Source organism: Arvicola amphibius, chromosome 12, assembly GCF_903992535.2.
Source record: "Arvicola amphibius chromosome 12, mArvAmp1.2, whole genome shotgun sequence".
NCBI lineage: Eukaryota > Metazoa > Chordata > Mammalia > Rodentia > Cricetidae > Arvicola > Arvicola amphibius.
The window spans coordinates 80,813,956-80,838,906 of record NC_052058.2 but is presented as its reverse complement, the minus strand read 5'-3'; the positions used below and the strand labels follow the sequence as shown (position 1 = coordinate 80,838,906).

The following is a 24,951-nucleotide window of genomic DNA, read 5'->3' as shown; positions in this document are numbered from 1 at the left end:
TACCCCGACATCCAGACATTAAAACAATGTGTGGAAAACCCAGGGGTGAATTACTCTACAGATGATCCTCAACTTATGGGACCCATCAGGAGCTGTCAGAACTGTGTCTGAAAACACGCTGGATTGAACCGTCCTGTTAGCATGTACGGCAGGAAGCTCTGAGTCCCTGCCCTGTCCAGGACCGAGGAAGAGTACTGCATCATTTATCACACATTGAAAGATCACTTTTACTTAAAGCACCTTGCTTTTCTCCATAGTAAACTTAAAAGGTCATGAAGCCAAACTTGGGACTGTATGTCTGTTTTCTCTAGACTTGGATATTTTATTTGCTGTTGTTATGTAAAACTTCTTTCCAAATGCTGATATTACTAAGAATATTGTTCAAAGTGGCAAAGTGTCTAGAAAAATAGCGATGTATCTCTTATTTTGTATTTAGAATAGGCTACTGTATTTATCTCTTATTTTGTATTTAGAATAGGTTTTTATTTTATTTTATTTTTATTTTTATTTTGAGACAGAGTTTCTCTGTGTAGCTTTGGAGCCTGTCCTGTCACTAGCTTTGTAGACCAGGCTGGCATCGAACTCACAGAGATCCACGTGCCTCTGCCTCCTGAGTGCTGGGATTAAAGGTGTGCACCACTACCGCCCTGTGCATCTGAAGGTTTTAACCAACTGAACCTTGCATATCAAATTTCAGTCTCTTAGGCACCTTTAGAAGTCAGCTTTAGAGTCAAATCCAAAGTTCCTACAAAGTTTCATTTATGACAGCTGCCAAGGTTCACAGCCAGGATGGTCATAGCATTTATCTGTGGCTCATGAGAGATTAGCGGCAGAAAAGGACCTGCACCTTAAAAAAGGAGTGGTTTATTTGGCTTACAGTTTGAGGGTACAGTTTACTGTGGCAGGAAATTCTGGATGGCAGGTGTTTGAGGCTGATCACATTCCATGCATTGCAAGAAAACAGAATGAAAGGAATGCTGGAGTTGGATTTTTCTTTGGGCCTCCGGCTCGCAAATAATGACATGGAGACGTCTTATGAATTATGAAAGCTTGTCTTTAGCTTAGGATTGTCCCACTAGCTCTCATAATGTAATTAGTCTGCTTTTATTAATCTACGTTTTACCATGTGGCTTTTTACCTTTCTTTCATCTTGCATCTCCTGTTTCCTCTCCTCACACCTCTAGATTCCTCCTCTTCCTCTTTCCTCACTCTGCAGGAATCCCCACGTATCCCTCCTGCCTATTGGCCATTCTGCTTTTTTACTACACCAATCATATCAGTACACCTTCACACAGTGTACAAATATTTGACAACAGAATCCTGGTACTCTTTTTGTTTGTTTGTTTGTTTGTTTTATTTTTTGTTTTTTTATAGTTGACTCTGGGATCACAGCCCATTGCATGGTTCCATTCTAGAAAAGCTAACCAGTATAGAGAATCCTCACAGACATGTTCAGAAGTTATTTCCATGAGATTCTAGGTACCATCAATGGAGAAATCAATATGAACCATTTCATCTCCAGATTTTGTCATCTTGACACCCAAACATGTCATTTTAAAAAAATAACCTTCCACCTTTTGACTCCATAGGCTCATGGCTGTCCCATAATCCAAAATACATTCAGTACAGCTTCAAAAATCCATAAAAACTTAGCAGCCCCATGCTATTTAAAACCACAAAGTTCAACTCTCATTTGAGACTCCAGGCAGTCTCTTAACTAATGTACTTCCAATATACAATGGTACAGAATATCCAACCCATTCCATAAAGGAAGTCTGGCAGGATAAGAATGGCCTGGCTGAAGCAGACACTAAATCCTGCAGCTTCAAGTCCTGTATCTGGGGCTCATGATAGAATCATCTGAGTAAAGATTTGAGTAGCCCCTTCCTCCAGCTCTGTAACCTGGAGCACACAGAGCATTGGACCAACTGCAATATTGACCTTCAGACTTCTTCAGTGAATTTCTCAAGCTTTTGGCATCTTCCAAATCCTGGGCTATCCACTGCATTTTATACTTTCTTAGTTTATAAAATGGCCTCTCTTCAGCAGCTCTCTAGAACTCTGGTGTGAGACCATCCTGACACCCCTATGCCTCCATCTTCTATACCTGCAAAACCGTACCAAGTAAGCAAAGTGGGCCTTTGTGTGTGGAGCCTAGCTCCCTTGGATCCCAGTGATATCAGCATCTGTGTGCTGACCCTAGGAAAGCAAACCCCTAGCCAGTTCCTTTAGATCTCAGAATCCCTTTGTTGATATTCTCAGTTTAGTCTGTCTACTTTCAAATAAACTTGCATTTTCTCAAGGAATCTTGATAGATTAGGTTTACCCTTAAAATATTTCCATTGCCCCAGTACAGAGTCCAGGTTTCCTTTTATGTCATTGATATCTGAAGCAATTTCCGCTGTTTTGAGCCTGCCTCCTCTGTCATAGGAAACTGGCTGATGCTCTTTTCCTTAACACACCACGTATTTTCTGTATAGTTCATCTTCACTAGACAAAGGAAGAGCGGCTCACAGCCAGAATGCTACCCTGCCTTGGTCTTTCCTCCACCATACAAATTAGTTTCTTCTGTATCCAGCCACACTCAGGTTTTTAGGAAGCAGGCAGAATGTGGCCAGACTCTTGCAGTCGTTACCACATGAATAGATGCTAGCCCAAACCCCAGCAGAGTCCTTGCTTCTTTCTGAAATTTCCTGAGCTGATCGTCCATGTCCACAGTTTTTCAGCAGTCCTGTCTTCCAGTGTCTTCCAGAATGGCCTGGTAGTCTCTGCTTACATCCTTCAGGGGCTGGTCTGCCCCAAGTTCCACATTCTTCCTACAAAGCTGTTCCAAAGCGCTGTGAGCCACATACTCAGGTTTATCTACAGCAATGACACTGCTACTTGTACCAATTTATTATTAGTTACTTTTCTGTTTCTAGTAGAAAAACACCCCAAAAAAATCAGGTTAAGGAAGGGGGGGGGTATTTTTGCTCATGGTTTGCAGTTACCCACGGAATGGAGGGAATGCTGCGGGATTTTGGGCAGCTGGTCACATTGCACCCACAGTCAGGAAGGGAGGGGGAGGAATGCTACAGAGCAATACCCCCATGTCAGGTTCTATTCTAGCTGACCTGGTCAATCTTGAAAATGCCTCACAGACCTGCAGTGATGATTCAGAAGCCCATCACAGAAACAGGCAGGATTAATAATCACAGTAGTGTGAAATACCATGGTGATAAAGTGGTTTTGTGTCTCTGTGGTTTTTAACCAGTGTATGCTGTAACAGAATACTTGAGATGGAATAATGTGGAAAGAACAGAAAGGCATTTCTTAAATGTCTGAAGGCTGGAGAGCCGACGTAAAGACACTCAGTGTTTCATAACATCCTTCTTGCTACTTCATCATATGGCAGAAGGACAAGACAGAGCAAGACCTGGGCATGGGAACTGTGGCTTTAACGTGAGTTTGGCAGTCTTTGGCCATAAGAGAGGCTGGTAAGGCAGACTAAAGCTATAGACCTTCATGAAGAAGACCTGCTCATCTGACAATTCTCCGCCCACTGTGTCCAGGATCTTTCCTAGCTACCAGCTCTGTAAACAGAAGGAAAACACGAAGATATTATGCACTCATGGTACTATTTTTGTAGCAAACTGAGTAATTTTTCTATTTTTCCTTTTATTAAGCTGATTTTTCATAAACTATTATTAATTTCTGAATTAATTACCAGATTATGATTGTGACCAAAGCATGTCTCTGAATTAAGCCATTGCATGTGTGGAGAACTGCTCCTGCTGCCACTCAGTCGCTCACTGGCTGACGTGTAAACAAGCCAGAGCTTCCCTACTCACTTTTTGACGTCTCACTAATAAGCTGGGTTCTTGACTGCTCTCAAGCTTTAGCATTTTAAAATCACTTTCATAAAAAGTTTTTACTGGTTCCATAATAGAATACTTAAATGATATTCACCCTAGCAAACAGATTTTGTTTTGATGGGAAAAAACAATGATATTTTTGTTTTCAAAGGATGTCTTAAGATAGAAACATTTTCATCCCAGGAATGCTTTTCCCAATATGAGAACTCCTCATAGCTTAATATTAAAATTTCCTTTTATAACAGAATATAACTTTTGTATTATAATTTACTAATTTCTCTTTTTGCATGTTTCACGTTAATTTCTAGAAATAGATTTTTAAATTGTATATACTTAAGATATATAACATGTTTTTATATACATGGCAAAATTATTACATTTAAACAAGCTCCCATATATACTGCTTTCACAGGTAACTTTGTGTGGTGCATAAGAGTAGATTAGACCCATACTTAGCAATTCCCAAAAATATAATACATTGCCACTAGCCCAGTGATCTTTCCCCAGTGCGTATGATGGAAGAAATTAGTGCAGAGCTAGACTGAACGTGATTTGAAAAAGGAACTTGCTTTTGACTTTTAGTAAAATAACATATCCCTCTTTCTTGCTTTCTGCATTTTTAATTAATAATATTACACATCATTTTCCTAAGATGCTGTAGAAGTTATAGATAACTGAATACAATATAATAAAGTATAATAGGTACTTTGTAATTGGTAGCTGTTCATATGCACACATGTGTTCTGAGGGCCAGGTCCTTTGTAACAATGGCCCTATTTGGCTTTCTTCTTTTGTGAAATTCCTGTCTTTAGCACTTAAAAATACTGTGGTCTCCAAAGTAGCAGGTATTCATCTTCATTCTAAGTGGGGTGCTGACTGCTGACTTTAGCATATGGTTTGAGAAGCAATATACATCTTGTTTTATGAATAAGTCTCTTATCTATAACTTCGTAAGATGTTTGTTTTATTGTCAGCTACATTAAGAAATGACTCGGGATAGACTTGTCTCATTCCAGTCTGAATCCATTTAATTATCAGACATGGACCCAGGTGTGGAAAGAATGCAGCTTTTCCGGTTTCCACCAGGGCTCGCCAATGAAAGACTTTGTTTTCTTTTTCAGAATATGAAATGAATTGTGATCATTTGAATTCTAAGAATGTATCCTTATTTAACATAAGCAAAGTTTATAATCTGGATGCCATGGAGAAGAATTTAGATATTTCTGTCCCAATACTTTGCTTGTCTTTGGAATAGACAGTGAATCTATAATCCAACTCCAACAAATAGTAATTTGTGTGCTGGTCTGCTAATTAGTATGGCTATTTTCTGTTTTGTTGATGAGGCTTAAATAAATGTCAAGGGTACAGCCATGAAGATCTCCCAATTAGGCTTCACATTTGTAAAGCCCAGGCCTTTCCCTTTTGTGCAGAGATGACAGTTCTAACAGCCGCCCTAGCCTAACAGGACTCAAGGGAAAGGAGCCTTCTCTGATTTTATTGAAAATCGGGCCAGTTTGGTCCAGTGAGAATACTGCTATCGGTCATGGTGCAGAGCAGTTTTAATCCCATGGACTTCCCTTCTTCTGTCAATTTTATATAAATGGAATCCTGAAGAGTTGGGAACAATATCAGACCATTAATTCTTAGTCTGTCATATGAAATTGTCTAAAATGCAGTAGAAATCTTTAAGAATAATAGAGAAATCCCTTTCAATAATGCTTTCCAGTCTATAAACCTGAGCAAGGCTCCACTTTAGACATTAACCCTTCTTTGCTTAGTTTAACAATTAAACAAACATATGCGTGCGCAAACACACACACAAACACACACGCACTCAGCTAACAACTGTACTAGTGAACAAGCATAAGAGCTTAGCCATACCACGAGTCACTCTTAACAGATGGATGGCCCTAAGCAAGGCCTTTCACTGTCACAAAATCTTGTGGAAGTGGAGAATTGAAGAAGCTTTTCATTGCAAAGCCTGATTAAAATCTTGGCACATATATCACTTTTAACTGTTTCATGCCTGGAACAAATGCCAATCCACTTGAGTTTATCCCTTTCTCTCATCTAAGTCATTTGTGTAAATCTTTCCAGGAAAGGCCAGCATTTCCTGTGCGGTGTGATGTCACAGAGCGTAGTGCCACACAGTATGCTTGACGATAAGAATAGAGTCAGAGTCAGGACGTTCACCCATGTACACTGCTTACAACCGGAACAAGGTCTGCTGTCGTTACTGCCACATGCTGTGAAATGGGTGCACATACTTATAGTTCTTCCTTAAATAAGTAATGAGGATGTTTTCATTATAAGATGGGATTGATGAGATCTTTTCTCTACTATTAGGCTCACTTAAAATGAAATTTTGGTGTTTCCGTGTTTCATTATATGTTAAATTTTTACGTTTTATAGACAATTTCTTTCTTTTTTAGTTTTTCGAGACAGGATTTCTCTGTGGCTTTGGAGTCTGTCCTGGAACTAGTTCTTGTAGACCAGGTTGACCTTGAACTCACATAGATCCCCTGCCTCTGCCTCCCAAGTGCTGGGATTAAAGGTGTGCGCCACCACTGCCCAGCTCTACAAATCACTTCTATCATATTTGAATATCTATGACGAGTTTATAATTGATAAGCAGTACACTTTTTGTTTTAAAAAATGTGCCCTAAGATGTACACCTGTATGTATACTGCAGATTTTTTCCTCGCAGAGACTGTAAGCCAAACATTTCATAGTCACAGCTGTGTATGGAATGTAAAAGAAATCCCGCCATGTTAGCCTCTTTACCAAATATGATAATCAGATAGTTTATATTTGCAAATAGTAAAATGTATATTTAACATACTACAGATATAATTTAAGTATAACCTAAAATACAAAAACTAGATGCTCTTAAATTATGTAGCTAATAAGAAAACCAGAAAAAAGCAGATACACATATGAAGTTGTATGTAATATATGCTAATGTATTCATGGCAAAATTTCCTTTGTAAGATTTCAGTGGACACTTTAATAAATGGTAGCACTTCCTATTCAGCTGACACAGGAAGTGTCAAGAAGTGGTAGAGCTGCCACTTGTAGTGACACACACCAGGAAAATCACAAGTTCAAAGCCAGCCTAAATTACATAGCAAGATTTTTCTTTCTAAACAAGGGAGAGAATTAGATAGAGGGAAGGAGCCACTCGCTTCTTCCCAAGGCGAGTGAGTCATTGTGATGGTGTGGGTGGGGAGGGATATGCCAATAAATATTCAGAATAATTAGTTTTGTAAAATAAGTTTCACATAAGACAAATAACTATGTACTTCTTTTATAGTTTGAAATTGTAAGTATATTATTTCCCTCTTCCTTTCCTTTCTTTCCTTCAGGTCTTCCCACACACCTCTACCCACCTTCCTTCAGAGTTGTTATCTCCTTCTTCATTCAGTGTTCCCTCTGTGTGTGTGTGTGTGTGTGTGTGTGTGTTCTCCTAAATACAACCTGCTCACTCTGTATGATGTTACTCAGGATTTCAGCACTGACCACTTGGTATTGATAACCAATCAGTATGCATTTTCGTGGAGAAGACTATTCCCCCACTCACCGTTCTTTAGTTGCCTGTAGTTCTTGGTGTGGGGTTGAGACTTCATGGTTTTCCTGACCTCTTTGTCATGTCTGGTCTCATTGTCCTTGTTCGACTCATGTTTAGTCAAATAGGTTGGTGGGACTTTTGGGTGTAGCTTCTGACGTTAGTGGGAGACACAGTCCCCCAGCCAACTCCCTGAACCTCTGACTGCTAGAATCTTCTGATCCCCGCTTCCACAGTGTTCCCTGAGCCTTGGGTGCTGGAGTTCTTTTGTAGATATGTCCATTGGAACTGGACTCTACAATCTACAGTTTGATTGGTTGATGGTTGCTGAGGCCTATCCATGTCTGTGGTATTAGGACTAACATTTAGAATGTAGTTAGAGTTTACACTGACTTAGCAAAGTGCCAGTTGTAGGCTCTCCTCCAAGACTCACGAGTTCGTTAGCCCTGGGTGGGCGACTAGCTTTCCAGTGCCGACCGCGATTTCCCTCTTGCCCAGCAGCTCTTAAGGCAACAAATAGCAAACCACAATAAGCAACATTTCTAATTTTATGTTTAATTTGGCTCGGTGTTGAAGACACTGTTAAACTAACTTGTTAGATTGAAATAATAGGAAAATCTTTTCAGAAACTTCAAATGATAAAACTTTTTTGCAATAAGTTAAGTGAATGTGACCATAGAAGTATTGCCTAAATAAAAGCACATGATAGCAGTGTGTGTTCCAGGCGTTCTTCACATTGGATTTAACCTAGTTTATTCTGTAGTTGATTTTATGTGAAATATCCAGGTACCATATTGTTAATTTGAAAAAAACATTTTTTTCTGTCGTAACAGTATTACTTACAAACTTTTTCTATTTGGTTATAATTAAAATTGTTTCAAAAAGAATACAGTGGGTTCTGGGTTACAAGCATGCCCTCTAGTGGAAGTTGTGTGCAAGACTCCTTAGAAGGTAATTTGTAGAGCCTGTCATAAATTGTCAGCTGAGGTACAGTTGGTCTGGCAGAGGTTGCTCACCTCATGGCAGCCCCGGAACTTTAGAGTAAAGAAGGGGCGAAAGATAAACCCTCTTTTCCCAGGGCACACTTCCCTGCTTACTTCCTCCCACTGGCCCTCACCAACTGAGATTTCCAGTACCTCCCAACAAAGCACCCACCACCTGGCCAAGTCTACAACACAGGGGCCTGTAGAATCCATGAAAAAGACCAGATCCACAGTAGCCAAGTAAACTTAGTTTCATGTATCAGAGCTGCCACAGAAGGGGGTTATAGGTGCTGAAAACTTAGTAAGTCATTAAATAAAGGACAAGTATGAGCTAACATGTCAACTTTGAGTAGCTAGGAATCTCCAAGACTGGGAAGAAAGGAGTGTTTGCAGTCCCTGGCTCCCCTACCCACCAATCCTGGTCATCTAGGACAGCAGAGAGCCTGCTGCACCATGCAGTTGTGATACTCACACACTTTTCTGTATCTTTATATAAAGCTATAGTCTTCCCAAGACTGATAGGGGAAGTGGAGAAGTAAACTCTGTACCAAAGGAATTAGGATTTACCTTGTAGGTTGTCTAGTCTTTGTCATTGTTGGGATGGAGGCAACATTCTCCTGAAGTTCTCTGCATCCTGATCGAGGAGAATTCAACTGTAAGACTCTCTGTCTCAGGCCTTGGCTTCTTACCTGGTTACGACAGGAATTTCCAGCTCAATCCATTTGCTCTCTTGTGAGATCTTCCAGTCCCCAAGTTCACCAACAGGAGGCTCTTGGTCCTCAGGCCTCCTTGTGGTCTCCTGCCTCACTGTGTCCTCCCTTCTTGGAGCACTAGTTTCTCCATCTTGCTGGCACAATTCCTACTTTGAAATGAGGTTGAGCTCTGCCATTTGTAGCAGGTCTTTCTCTCGCTGGGCACCTCAGAATACTCTCACCCAGCACAGTTGTAATAGAAATTTTTTTGGAGTCTATGTGCTTGGAATAGAGTCTGAGCCATGCACCTTTCTGATTCCACAACTTCCTAAGTCACTGCTTGCTAGCGTTTGCTCTCCTCATGCGCTAACTGGGAAAGCGTTGAGCACATCATGTGGTAAAGTAAGCTTGTCAAGGAGGAGCATATGTGAAATGCCTATACTGAAGCAAACCCTCAATAAGTCTCTAAATGCACTTCAGTTACTGTCTGGGAACGGTTCTTAAAATGTGTGCTAAAGCTCTTTGCAAATAATCAAACTGCTGCGCATGTTCAGGGCGCTGCCATTTTAGTTCTGTGCCGTGACATTTTTATCCCACTAGTGGGTTGTACGGAAAGCCAGGTGTTTTATAGACTTTGGGTCAGCAAAACAGTATTCCTGGACTTTGGTTGCCTCGATTTCAAAATGGGGTAGTATCAAAAATTGTACTTGCTTTTAAGGGCTGGAGAGATGGTTCAGTGGTTTAGAGCGCTTGCTGCTCTTGCAGAGGATGTTGGTTCTGTTCCTGGCACCTACCCAGCAGTTAACACTGACCTCTATTTCTAGGGTATCAGAAGTCTTCTTCTGACCTCCTTAGGCACCAGGCAGCAGGTGATGTGCATACATGCAGAAGAAACACTCACGAGTCTTTTTAAAAGAGTAGGGCATGTCAAAAAGAAAGGAAAAAAAATCTATGTAGTAAGCCAGGCAAGTCGGCACACACCTGTAACCTTAGCCTTGTGGGGGCAGAGACAGGACTGAGAAGCCAAGGCCAGTCTGAGCTTCATAATGTGTCTGTCTCAGAAACGTTACGTGTGTTATCAGAATCTCAATTCTGTGAAGGCCAGACAAGGTGTTTTCTGTTTCATCTGCTTATATCCATCCTATCACTCCAAATTCTCCCGCCCCCACCCACCTAAGACTATAATAAGATCAAGCTTCATTTAGCCTCTTTAGCATTGCTTGCCATCTAGCGGCCACAATGGTAACTGCAAGCTTACCAGGCTCCTTGGTTGGGGCCGGTTTACAGTCTGGGGAGCTTTCCCGAAGGTGCTAGTACGACTAGACATTCTCTTCAGACATTCAGTTCTGTGGTGTTGTGACTTAAGCCTTCTCTCTGAGATTGTGATTTTTCCATGAAGGCATTTCCTGTCTCCATCAGTCTTGTGTGTTCTATTTTGTCCAGTGTACCTGTGGGCTCAGCTCTAGGAAGAGAACCACTAACAGTTTCCATTCCATACGGGCAGACTTGCTTTTCCAGTATTATAACATTTCCCCAGTCACAGCAAGTAACCCTCCTCATGAGTTCTGAATTTGTGAATTTTCTCATACACTAAATGTGTATTTACATTTTCGTGGAAGCCAGATTGTATTTTTACAGTTTCATTTGTTCAGAATCCAGAAGTTTAAGATTTGTGATGTTCAGCTCTAAGTCTCATTTTTAATTTGTTTTTAAGCAGTAGAGGCTTTGCCTGCTTTATATTCTTTTGAAAATATTTATCTCCTGCTTTTAATTGTGTGTGTGTGTGTGTGTGTGTGTGTGTGTGTGTACAGGCACGCATGTGCAGGAGGCCAGAGCATTGGTTGCCTCTAGAATGACTGGCAGTTTTGTGCCACCCAGCATGAGTCCTGGAAGCTGAACGCTGATCCTCTGTGAGAACAGTGCTGTTCTGAACCTCTGAGCCACCTGTCCCCTGCTCTACACCTGTCCTGTGGGACACTTGGATCCTAGGAGAGATGCTGTTGCCCACTTGTATGTGGCTCTGAAATGGCTAGTGGGTGCTGTGTGCAGCTGCTCTGTTCCTCATGTGGAGAAAATATTTTCGCATTGATTGTATATGTGCTGTGGAGGCAGTAAAATGCATATAGCTGTTGCCCGCTGCATGTCTGTGAGATGAAGAAATGCTAAGAATGGAAAGAAAACATGTCTACTGCCTGACCTACAAGAGCCAGTGTACAGTACCAACTTTTAATACATGCTCAGAAGATGTCTGAGTCAATGGCTTTCTGTTGCTCCACATCACCTGGGACTGTGGTTTGGCATTGGTTCTTTTCTGCCTCCCTTGCTTGTGTTCTCATCTCCCACAGTCCCTGCTGAAGGTATTGGGTCTCTGTGTAACTCCTTGAGGCCCTGTATCCTGTGGTCTTTTAGTGTGTGTGTGTGCCACCTAGTGAGCAAAAGCATAACTGCAAGCTTTGATGGCCCCCCCGGGGGGGGGAGGGGGAAGCAAGTTCTGAAGAAGGTATGGTGTACTTTCTCATGGTTCCCCTTGTTGCCCCAACAGAGGGACTTGGTGTGTGTGTGTGTGTGTGTGTGTGTGTGTGTGTGTGTGTTTGTGTTTGTCTCTTCCCATCATCTGCTTAACACCTGTGACCTTTCAGAGCCCAGGGGAAAAAGTTCTTTTGCCCTCAGATTAGGTCAGTTTTTATTAAGTTCTTCCATGGCATAGATAACTTAGCAGTAGCTACTGGAGTCATACCTGTTATGCTTATCAGTATGAGTGTTAGAGATGGTTTAGTTTGTATTTACTAGATTTACATCCACAAAGACCCAAGCCCTGTCTTGCTCATTGTTATGCCCCAGCATGTAAACTAATAGCTGGCACAGAAAGATTCTTTAATCTTCATTGAAGGAGTGAATGGGCACTGTGCACACTGGAGAGATTGGGTCAGCCAGGTAAATACTCAACAGAACTGCATGGATGGCTTATGTCAGCCTGATACAAACTTATATATGGTTTATGTCAGCCTGATAAACACTAAACCCATCGGACAGGAGGGATCTTCAATTAAGGAGATGCCTCCATGAGACCAGGCCGCAGGCAAGCCTGCAAAGCACTTGTTAATTAGTGATTGATGGGAGGCCAGCCCATTGTGAGTAGTGCCATCTCTGGGCTGTGGTCATGGTGTTTCACGACAGCATCAGTAACCCTAACTGAGACAAGACCCTAACTGCTGTATGTACACAGATGCTCATTTGTTCAGGGAATAGCAACAGAATGCTCTAAAGGATAGGCCAAGATTAAAAGATATGGCATATTTTATTGAGCTATTAAGTGTTCTAATTTGATTGCAGTTGCTCTGATAAACCAAAAGCAAGTTGCGGAGCCACAGGTTTATTTCCACTAACAGGTAACAGTCTGTAATGGGGGAAGCCAAGGCAGGAGCTCCGAGCATAATTCCAAAGGAATGCTGCCTCCTGACTGTTCCCAGGCAGACATTCAGTTGTAACAGACTTTTTTCTTGGGGGGGGGGGGCACACCAACCAACTCCCAAATCATGACACAGAGACATCTTATTAGTTCTGAATACTCAGCTTTATCTTATGCTTGTCCCACTAGCTCTTAAAACTTACCCTGTTTTTCTTCATCTATATTTGCCTTGGGGCTTTTTACCTTTCTTTCATTCTGTATGTCCTACTCTTTGTCTGTATAGCGGTTGCCTGGCTCTGAGTGTCTCCCTCTTTTTCTCTCTCATTCTCTTCTGCTAAGCCTAGATTTCTCCCCCTGTTTATCCTCTGCCCACCAGCCCCACCTATCCCTCTTCTGCCTAGTTATTGGCTATTCCACTTTTTATTAGACCAATCAGGTGCCTTAGGCAGGCAAGGTGAAACAAAGGCAGCATAAACAAATGTAGCACACCTTTACATAGTTAAAGCAATATTCCGCAACATAAACAAACTTACATATCTTTGCCTAGTTAAAGTAATATTCCACAGCATTCAGTTACCTTTCCTAAACAGTCCAAGTCCACTTTCCCAGTGCTAGCATCGCCCACAGTGGGCAGAGCCCTCCTGCATCAGTAAGCAATTAAGATCCCTCTACCAAAGTACCCACAGGCCAATCTGATGTAGGGAATTCTTCTGTTCCCTCTTCCCACCTGTCTCATGTTGACAGCCAAGGTTAGTCATGAAGGCACCAATTAGATGAAACACAAACGATCCAGAGCATGGCACATAGACCACCAGAAGCACAGGCACTGACAGCGCAGGCACCCGCAGTAGGTTGGTGTCTTCAGTGGACGGAGGGTAACAGTCGCAAAAAGAAACATTGTTATTAGTTGGTTTCCCATGTGTTTCTAAAAGTCTTTATGAGTAACTTTTGTAAAGTACACTGGTTAGTAACATCTCTGTGGAAAGCGTCTAGGTAGGAAATGTGAAATAGACTTGGATTTGCATTTGAAGTTCATGTCCTGGCACTCGAGTGTTACAGCGATTGTTCAAGGAAAGATTGGAGTGCAATACTTGAGAGCTATGATCCAGGCAGGTAGCTCCAGGGTTAGAGAGAGCATCTTGGTGTAACAAGACTCTGCGGGGCAGCAGGCGACATCACTTCCTGTGTTGTTGCTGGTCCTGTGTGGTATAATGTATGTGGCTTGGACAAATTATCAAACATCTCTGGGTGTGCTTTCAGGTTTATTGTTACACATTATTTCCACATCACAGGTCACGAGTGCTTATTCTATGTTTGTTCCCTTGGTGCCACCTTTTTGGAGCAGGTAGGCTCAGTTCTAGAGGAGATTAAACAGGAAGACAGGAAGTTCCTTCTCTAAATGGGTGACCGAGGCCTCCAAATTCCCGGTTACCGTTCACCACCCTGAGGATGTTGAATGATTTTGAGCACCGTGGCACCAATTTCCTGTGTTCGGATGCCCTGGTCCTCTTGGAGAATCCAAAGTTCGTTTCTGAGATCATGTCAGAAAAGACATGAGCCAGCTTCAAAGAGTCAAAGGGCAAATAGTTTAAAAATCCTAAAGTTTATATTTGAAACATTTCAGACGTGTAATAATAAAGAGAACATTTTAGAAATCCTCAGATATCCTTCTTATAGCTTTAACAGTAATGAGCTCAAGGCCAGTCACCCTGTATCAGGTTATTTTCAAGGAAAACCTCAACAGTGTATCTTTTAACCTGTGACTGTCTTAATATGTATATCTTGAAGGCAAGGACTTTTTAAGTCAAAATTCAAAGATGGGCTATTTTGAACACCAGTAATAACTATGGTGGGTTGAAATGTACCAAATATTTACAAACCATGACAATATTAAAAATAACCTATGTTGCCATCCCTTTAGAGACCTCTGGGGCAGTGACTCACTACTCTGCAAATAAAAGAGCAGATTTGGAACTTTTTCTGCTGTGTGTGTGTGTGTGTGTGTGTGTGTGTGTGTGTGTGTGTGTGTCTAAGTTGCATGTTGGTATAGTGCTAAATAGTAAAGCTCTTCATACAGTGCTAACAAATAAAACAGGAATATTCCATAAAATAGTAATCATACAACCCCTCTTGAGAAGCGGCCCTGCCGTGGTTCTGTAGGTGAAGGAGCATCAGCTGGACACTTGGGAGGGAACTGAAATGAGTGGACAGGCCAGCCACACAAAAGGTGACATCACATGTCTACCAATGTGCACTATAAAAACGTACCTCACCACAATGGCTTATGCTTGCCAGAGACAAACACCAGTTAGCCAGAAACGGAATCTAAGCCGCCACATGAAATGCCAGGTTCCAGGAAATGAGCTGAGGTGGCATGTTCTAAGATTTAGCTGACACAAAGGAAAGGGGGGAAGTAGCCTCCAGGAGACTAGGGACATGACAGCCACAGCCCACACTGTCTTCTGTGATTCTGACCCATGAAATAAAATACAGATACGGTTTGTGCGATGTAAAAGACTGAAGAATAATTGTAAATATGTAGTTGCCACAAATTTTAGTTGTGTTAAAAAGAAATCTTTGATCTAGAAAGGTGGTTCAGCAGGTAAAAGCACTTCATGCTTTTATGGAGGGCTCTGATTCAGATCCCCAAAACGTCATGGTGGCTTCCAACAGTTCGTAACTCCAGTTCCCAGGGATCTGACACCTTCTTGTGACTTCTACAGGCACCAGGCATGCAGTGGTGCATATACACACAGACAAACACTCATACACATAAGATAAACTAAATCTGTAAAAACAAATATTTGTTAAAAACACATAGCTAGGACTGGCAAGAAGCTCAGCAGGGAAAGGCGTTTGCTGCCAAGCCTGAGGATCTGAGTTCTGTTCCAAGACCTATGGTAGAAGGACAGAACCAACTCCCACAGATGGCTTTCTACTCCCACATGCTTACTGTGGCATGCACGTGCATAGAAACAAATCAGCCGATCAACAGAAACGTCTTCCATTTTAGAGCATCTAATAAACGCCTAGCACAGTGCCTTGAGGAATAGAGGATAAGCTGCTGCTCTGAAGACCTTGTTTCTCAGAGTGGGCTCCTCAGACCCCGCACTGCTGTCGCCTAAGCACTTGTCACAGATGCGGGAGTTCGGGCCCCAACACTCCAGAACCACTGCAGAACCAGAGCCTACATTTTTGTGATGTTATAAACCACCTGGAGTTTTAAACATATACCCATTTAGAATTGAAAGCACACTCTAAAACACTTAGGACTTGTGGGGGATTTGGGAGGGTAATAAAATTGGCAAATCGTGGTAGTTCTTAAAATTATGTGATAGTTACCATGTGGATGTATGACTGATACTAAATCAGACATGCTGGCATCAGAAACTGTGGCTGTCTGTGTGTATCTGTTTCTAGTTATTATTTGATAAGGAAATACGACTGCGCCTCCATTTCCCCTTATTCTAATTTGTCATGTTAGTGAATGACACTCAAGAGCTTTGAAAGCATATTTCTTTTGTAAGTATTGCTTATAAAATCACACTGTCTTTTTAAATTATTAGGGAGACATATTTTAAATTACTAACTCCATTTGTTGTCAATTTTTCTCTGCAGGCACACTTGAGAAGGCCTCATAAGAGCCTGGATGGTGCCCTGGATGATGATGATGCTGATGATGACACTGAACAAGCAAGCAAGTAAGTCCAGCTCTGGCTTGTCCTGTCTGGCGGTGCAGATCACTGGCAGGCGGCTCTGGGTTGTCCTGTCTGGCGGTGCAGATCACTGGCAGGTGGCTCTGGGTTGTCCTGTCTGGCGGTGTGGCTCACTGGCAAGAGGTTAGGTACTACTAAACTTTGGGTTTGCTTTCTCACAATGATCATCAACAAACCGAAATGATGCTCCTTGCAGCACTGTGAAGGGCGGGGCTTGGGAGAGGGGCAGGCAAGACAGACATGAATTGTCTTATCCTTGGGAAGCAGAGTTTTTCATGGAGCTGTCCAAGGAGTGAAAAGGGTGACACAGGAGCACAAGTTCTCACCCCACACTGAAAGGAACCGGGGACGCAGGGACAGTGATGACAAGTCATTTAGAAACAAAAGGGGCTAAGGGAGGACCTAAGGTGAAGGTGCCATCACAGGAGAGAAATGTGGAACTGTGTTATGTAATATGAAATAGGGAAATTATATAAACTTCAGTTTTTAGCAATTTTAAATTTTAGTAATAAATTGGACATTCTCCACATGAAATAAATGTGCTTGTATAAGAGTATTTATCCTTGTCTAAGACAAATAAGAAAAGGAAAACCATAGAAAATATGAAAAGTTAACTTGGAGTGTTGCATACTTTCCAAGTGTTCAATCTAATGCTTCTAGTCAATTCCCAAATTCCATAGGGTGAGACCCATGAAAAGTCTGGCTTCAGGTTAATGAGTCATGACTTTGTATTTGCTTGTTCTTAATGCATATACCGAAGTTTTTTTCAGTATTTGAAACAGATATATGCATACTGTGGACAGATTGGCCATGGACTAATTATAATTTTTATTTCTGTTCTTTATCCTTCCCTGTCCTCAAACCTCTCCTCACCTCTTTCTTTTTCACTTTTATTTTTATTTCCTCTTTCCCTTTTCTACTACTTCTCCCTTCTCTTCTTTTTTTCCCTATTTTCCCTCTGTATCCCACACTAGCCTCACTCTTGCAATCCTCCTGCCTCAGCCTCTAGAGTGCTGGGATTAAAAGCTTGGACCTCTCCCTCACCTTCAGTTCTGACTTTGTTGTTGCTCTGCTGAAATACTGCATGGAGTCAGCGAGCTGTTAGGACTCGGCCAGTGTGGGGTGTGGGTAAAGGCGGACCGCCGCCCCTGTGTCTCCTTCCAGGGTGTCTTCTGAGGACGGTGAGGAAACATCTGCTTATTTCTATGAGAGCGACGACTCCATCGGCGCTCAGGTGCAGGCGCCGTACTCGGGTGAGATGGACTTGCTGGGGGAGATCCTGGACACGCTGAGCACGCACAGCTCCGATCAGGGCAAGCTGGCAGCTGCCAAGAGCCTGGACTTCTTCAGATCCATGGACGACATCGATTACAAACCTACGGTTAGTTGAGTTTAACGTACAGGGTTAAATGAAAACACTCTTGCCTGTGCTGTGGTCACAAGACCTTAGTTTATAGACACATTGAACCTAGGTAGGAAGGTACACCAACTTCAAACTATGGTAAAAGTTCCATTCTTATTGAATTATTTCAGCGGCTAAAATTGCCACAGTCGTCATTGCCCTGTGTTCCCCCGCTGTTCTGTGGGCTACTAGCTGATGCTCTTTTCCAGCCAGATTCTCATAACTATAGATATGCTTGTGAAGACTTCATGTGAAATATTTTTACTTTAAAAACATTCTGGAGATTTAAAGAAAAACTGTAAAGGATATAACTGTTAAAATCTTTTTTTTTCTATTTTCTTGCTTTAAGAGTGAACAGAACAAAAGTAACTGAATTAAGTGCTTTTAAAAACACGTGAAGTGCATGAGCAGGACCGCATTCTGACTGCAGAGAGCCTTGCGCATGTGTTCTGTGCACAGTATGAATGTGACAGGTGACAGCTTAAACACGTAGAAACCAGTTTTTCGTGGCCCACCCACTCCTCTGCATGCCTGTTTCTGGAGCTGGAAGGAATCTGTGAATCCAAATCAGAAGGCGGCCAGTGCTCCCCGCTGGGCCTTGCTCACACTCCTGAATCCTAGGAGGCTTACTTTCAAAACAGAAATCAAGTTACTGAAGAATCACTGTAATTTATCAAAAGTATTCTGAAGTTGTTATTTTCCTTTCCAGAACAAGTCCAATGCTCCCAGTGAGAGTGACCTGGCCCTACTGTGTGCTTCTGGTGATCAAGGAGACTGGAATCTCGGGCAGGACGACAGCGCCCTCCATGGCAAGCACCTCCCTCCGTCCCCCAGGAAGAGAGTTTCCTCCAGTGGGTTCACAGAGTCTCTGTTTATCCTGAAAGAGGAGAACAGTGAGAGACCCTTCTGTGCCGACAGCATGTGCGACCCCGCTGTGGTGGAAAAGCCAGCTTCTACTCCAGGCTTGGGTTTCCAGCCAGCTTCCCCTGAGGCATCTCAAATGGGCGAAGGAGAAGCAGAGGTGAAGGAAACACTAAGACAGGCCTCAGAGAGTATGCTGCTGCCCAGCGTTGGGAGCCGCCAGTCCACTTTCGTTCCCTGGGAGAAAGCAGGAAAAGAGCCTGAGGAGCCTTCAGAAGGCGGTGGGCTGCTCCAAGAAGTAGTGTCATTGTGTCACATGTCGTGTGACTTCCAACAAGGTTTAAACATTTCAGAAGGAAATAGAAGTGAAGACCAAACTTAAGGTACCAGTAAAGGGTCAGTCATTTGCCGCTTGCCTCTTGGCTTCTCCGGAGACATGTGGAATTAGTTCCCTGTGATGCGTGCAGTAAACAGAATCACTCATAGGAATGAAAACTCTTACTACTGTTTAATTGTTTTCCTTTGGAATGTTTCCCCATCTGTTCATCTCATGGAACGTAAAATTCTACTGTGCTGTTAAATCAGGTACTAATTTGTATATAGCCTGAAAGTGTGTTTTGGACATAAGCTTTCCCAGTATTTGGTGCTTAATGCCATTCATTTTATTTAAACTAAGTGTGCGTATGTAATCCATATATATAACCAGTAGTTACTGTACTAATTTGGTTGAGCATGAACTGATCACGATGTCAAAACCGATAAAAAGGAAATAGCCTGAAACTGTTAAAACTTTTAACCCACTAATTGCCTTAATCTTCCAGTTATGTTAACACAGATCACGTGTGCAGATCTTGAAAGAGCAGATATCTTGTCTTTCAGAGCAATAATGCCTTTTTCTATTATAGAATTAAGCTCACCATTTTTTTCAATGCTCTCTAGTGGAACTAACTTGCTTTGATAAAGACACTGCAGCCATGTTTTCCGAACAGTGTAAATGTGTATATTTACCTTCCGCTCAGTGAAACCCATGAAGTGCTGAGTTACAATGTGAAGTTGAAGTCTCTGTTTACAGAGAAGCCCCTCAGACAGTGCCCCGTCTCTGTGTGCCGTGCTGACTGTGGTCAGCCTCAAGAAAGCCAGGTGCCCTGCGGAGTCCAGATAAGCAGTTGTCCCTGTTCTTGTCCCATCTGCGTCCCCATGAAGATGCCCATAGCCTTATTTATGTTGACTTTTTTAAATAATTAACTTTATATTTGAAATGTTCTAGATTTATAGAAAACTGCAAAGGTGGTACTGAGTTCCCATCTACCCTGGACCCGGTTTCTGCTCTCATTAGCATCTTAGGTTAGTGTGCCACATTGGCCGCAGTGTAGTGTTCTGCATGGTAGAGCTCTGGCTTTTCCCTGACCTCCCCTTTCTGTCCCGATACCCCCTCAGTGTTCGAGACTACATTATCGTGTCTGCTGGGGTTCCTCTTCCTGCTGGCACTTCACTTTTTTTTTTTTTTTGGTTTTGATGACCTTGAAAATGTCAGGAATACTGGTCAGATGTATTGCCCAGTGGCAGCTCCTAGAATTCGTCTGCTATTTTTCTCATTCTTACACTGGGATTATAGTTGGAAGGAGAGGCTCAGAGAAGTAAAGTGCCATTTCCACAGTGTCTTACAGAGTGTGTACTGCAAGCCTGTTCCATGCAGTGCTGACTTTGAACACCTGCGGGGTTTCTGCACTGTAAACTTGTTCCCCCACACCTTCTGTTCTGTTGCAGGCAGGAGGAAGGGAGGGAAGGCAGACACAAAGGAATTTTTAGGGCAGAAGAGTTGCCTTCCTCACAGTTACTGCTTACCTTTGGAGCATATCTGAAAACATACACAGATCTCTCATCCCAGACTGATGGTGTGGGGTAGCTTGTTTGTACCCTCCCTGCCTGTGTTCTGTACATCCCCAAACACGATGGTTGCTTTTCAAAAATTGTCTGTTTTTAGATTTAAAAAAAAAAAACTGTTGCAAAACCACTTAACCTCAATAAGGCCATACTCTGAAGTATTTACTTAAGGAATATAATTTCAACTAAAATTTTAGGAGATTTGTTTAACATTGTGCATATTTATACAGGGCATCTAAAAAAAAGAACTGTAATCCAAAATATATGTAGGTAGTTTTCCTTGTGGCAACTGTTCACTCTTCTGTGGTGAGATGAGCTTGTCCTTATGAGACAGGCTCTTCATAGAGAGGTGCGTGCAATCCTCATTTTACACAGTCATGTGGCTCAAGGTTGTCAGATTTTGCCTGTGTATGTCCATTAATCCAGGTTTACTGAAATAAACAAGAGAGGCACCCACATTGTCACCAGGGCTGTTTTTAGTAAGAAGAGGAGTTAGAGCGTTAATTCCACTCCTGGGCAAGCATTCCTACGTAATCCCTGAACAGCATGCACAGCCTTTAACACAAATTGCGAAGTGAGGTCTCTTTTTCTGCTTCAGAATGCATTGTCTAAAGGATGACAGAGAACACTGGCTTCTGGTCCATGTCCTTGATAAACCCGTGGCCACAGATTCCCGATTCTCTGCTTTGAGTCAGCCCATGAGATGGTCCGCTAGAACACTAGGCTATTTGAACACATTTAGCCACTCGTAAATAGCGCCTTAAGACCCTTTAAAGCGATCTGTGCCTTACTGTAGCAATCAAAACAGTGATTCATGTCAAAAGGAAGAAACAAAATCGTACACATTGTTCTTTAAAAAATCCACATGTTGGTGCTTCACACCATTAGAACCTCAAGTATTTGATGTCAGCTTTTAATCACAGCTCCCCAGTGTTATGGTGGGTGCATTAAGAAGTAAGGGGCAATAGACTGAGTTCTGAAAAAAGCAAAAGTAGTGTTTTCTGCTGGGAAGTATTGGTGCATGTCTTTAATCCTGGCACTTAGGAGGCCGAGGCAGGTGGATCTCTGTGAGTTTGGGGCCAGCCTTGTCTACAGAGTGAGTTCCAGGACAGGCTCCAAATCTACACAGAGAAACCCTGTCCCAAAAAACCAAACTAACCCCCCCCCCCCCTGCAAAGTAATATATTTTGCTTTACCCAAAGCAAACCAAGTATTTATAAGTTCCCTGCTATTCAAAGTCAACCTTTCTGCCTTCGCTGACATTTTAAATGTTGAGCACCAACCAACTGGAGCACCCAATAGACTTTTCAAAGAAGCTGCTTTTCGTCCACAAGAGACTTGAATAACTCACTGTGCCAGCTTCAGCGTCTTGCGTTTTATATGCCTCTAAACCAAGCCACAAGTTGTCCTTAGTGTTACTTATGCTTTGCGCCCACAGTAGTTCAGGGGGCCGCAGCTGGTTAGAGTACAGATGCTCTAAGTAGCATATATTGGTGATTACCTAATTTAGCTTATCCTACACAGATTGTGGCATGATTATTTTTCAAATTCAAAATTAATAGCTCCTTCATTGAGAAAAATTTATTGACTTTTTGTGCCAGTCAGGAGGAAGGTATACTATCTAAGGATATCGGGGTATGGGAAGAAACAATTACCCTGGGGAATCAATGAAAAGGGAAAGGAACTGCAGATGTTAAAATAATAATAATAGTGACTTTAATAATAATAATAATAATAATAACAACAACAACAATAATAATAATAGACTAGAGTGAGGTGTACTTGCTTAGCTGGTCCTAGCTCAAGGGCTGACGCCCAGGACGCCTTCAGGAACAGCTGCTCTTTCAAAGTGTGCTCTAGGTACAGAGTCAGTAACTTTTCTGGTAACTGCGTGAGTTACTGGGATGCTGCTAAGATCCCACTTTTAAAGGACAGATTTGGAGACACTGCAAGGCCATCCACATGACATGGTGTTCCTTTGCAGGGTGAGTGATCACTTCCCCAGTTCAGCAATAACTTAAGGTATATATAGACTGGGACCCAGTCATGTTGATGGGAATCTAGTTTTTACATTAAAAAAAGAAACCTTGGTAACAGCATTTATAGAAACAGCCCTGTTCATTCTAGTTGAAGCCGTAAGTGACAGTGTGGTTGGGATCCTATGCTGCTGTCTAATGGTGTGACCCAGGAATACTCACCAAGTGGTAGGTAAGCAAAGGGAAGACTCCCGGTCGGCCGCAGACAGCTGTGAGCATGTTTGGAATCAACAGCCATTCAACCTCCCCTCAGAGTTCCAGGACAGGTTCATCGCTTTCGTGAGTAAATTTTCTCATGAGAACTCTACTCTTTGGTTTCAGCGATTCTTGAATCTGAGACGATATTTGAAAGTCAGGAATGTAAAATGAACCCCTAAATGTAGTCACTCCGCAAGTGTTGCTTAATGTAGGTAGTCGTTTTTAGAAACCCAGTACTCCATGAGCATCTTTCCCACGTCCACCCCAGAGTCCCGTCACTGTCTGTGTCTTAAAGCTTCAAGGACTAGAAAGGCTTTGCAGGAGCCAGTTGGTGTTATGATTTAATTAAGAAATAGGGAATTGTGTATATTGAGACAGAAACATTTTATTTTGAAATATAGGATTTTGTGCAATATTTTTCTTGCATAATTTAGTTCATATAAATGTGCACATCTGCTTTTCTGGCAGGTGCCTTAAGGTCATATCTTTCAGTATTTGCCTAAAACTGTATGTAGCAATGTTCTGTGTGATTTCAGGAAAAAAAAAATACTTTTTCTATTGTTAGCTGAAGTGTTTTTGTTTATTTAAAATAATTGTGGGGATTGCATTATTGTATCATAACTAACTTCCTCAGCCACAATAAATATGCAATAAGAAAATCATGTAATCATGTAACTTTGATTAGTATTGACAATACTGTTACTTTAACAGAACTGTTGTGGTACAAAGTGCTGATTCTCTGTGTACACATTTAACTCCGCTTTGTTCCACATGAATCTAAACGGTGTATTTATGTGATAACCACATATGTAGATTCTGACATCCTTTGTGATGAGTCTTTGTTGAGGCTTATAAAGGGCATTGCCAATACTTTTTGACTGTAAATTAATTTTTTTGTATGATGTACAGTTTGTTTAGCCTGAGAGCTTCTATAGATTTCTACTTTTATTATACTTGAATGAGGCAGAAAGCACTGTGGGAAATTTGTAACTCTGGATGCAATATGCAGATATACCAAAAATAAAAGAAGGTACCGAACAGCAACGCTGACAGAATGCTTTATAATCCCGGAGTCAGTGTTTCTCGAGATGCATTGTTGTTAAATGAAGTAATTGAAGATGTGCACTCTTATCCCCACGATATAGTCACAAATGATTACCTCTCTGATGTGTCAAAGCTGTACGTCCTTTATAACTTCTCTTTCAGTCCTTAGATGAGGACCATCCATGATCCCACCTCTGAGTACATGATGTTTAAGACAGAACAAATCAACTACATTGTACGTATTGGATGCATTGCCTGTGGTAAATCACTATGGTTTAGACAGAGTAGCTTTCATAGATAATTTTGAGCACTCTTTAATTATCATATACCAAAAATTAAAAGCTTAAAATCAGTTATAACTTAACAGTGCCTAAAACAACAAATACATGAAACCTTTGGGCATGAAGGCCACACGCATGGAGGATTCCGAATTGAATGTTTCCAAAGTTTGTGTTTAATGCTTTAGCTGAAGAGTTGTTGGATCAATGTGTAACGAATATGGTAAAACAAAACACTGAGCTTTGAGGTGGGCTTCATTGCTCTTTCGTCCTCGAGGCCGCAGGAGATCATCTCTAAACTTGACTGCTATTGGGAAGATGTTCTGTATAAAAGTATTGCTTTGGAAATTTTTTTGAATATGCAAAATTAAATGTCGAATGAACTCTGCATTGCCATAAAGTACCCAACAATGTAGCTGAAAATAAAATTGGTCACAATCAAACGTTGTGTGGTGGTGATGACTCTTGTACTTGCTAGGCGTCCTCCATACTGTTAGAGGAGAGTGGCTTTGCGGACGCGGCCCTCTCCATCTCTAGTCTTCAAGTGCTGCAGTGTAAGTCTCTGTGATTGGCCTGTGTGAGGGGTGCCTGTTCTGATGTGAACATTCCTTAGTTCCTGTTGCTGCAGCGGGATGACCGATGTAATAACTTGAAAGAATGAAATGAACAGTTGCTTTAGCCCATGGGTTCAGGGATCTCAGTGTGTATTCCTCAGCTTTGTGGGATCTTGATCTGTGATAAGGCAGAAGGTTGTGATGGTGGGAGGAGAATGGTGGGGGCTGGTCACCCCGGGGCAAAGAGCACAGCATGGTAGTGGTAAGAAGGGACCAGTGCAGGATGTAACCCCGAAGGATACACCTCCACTTTGCATAGTTTCTCTGTTTCCCAGTAATTTATTCAAACTTTGAATGGAAGGGATTCTATCAGAGTGGTTAAGACAGATCATTGGTGGAAATGCTCTCGCAGGCACACTTTATATGCCTTGCAAACCTGGGCCTTTCTCACCAGGTTAGCAATCAGGAGGATCCT

The 24,951-nt window shown here is 42.0% G+C and overlaps 1 protein-coding gene across 2 annotated transcripts in view; it reads left to right on the top strand.

Moving 5' to 3' along the window:
* Dennd1b (DENN domain containing 1B) overlaps positions 1-24,365 on the top strand; it is a 225,071-nt gene extending 200,706 nt beyond the window's left edge. For both annotated transcript variants that reach the window (XM_038349159.1, XM_038349158.1), the window contains 3 exons: positions 16,122-16,204; positions 17,384-17,600; positions 18,331-24,365. In XM_038349159.1, coding sequence (XP_038205087.1) covers positions 16,122-16,204; positions 17,384-17,600; positions 18,331-18,864 — 834 coding nt within the window. In that variant the 3' untranslated portion in view covers positions 18,865-24,365. The remainder of the gene's footprint in view (positions 1-16,121; positions 16,205-17,383; positions 17,601-18,330) is intronic.
* The last annotated feature ends 586 nt before the right edge of the window (positions 24,366-24,951 follow it).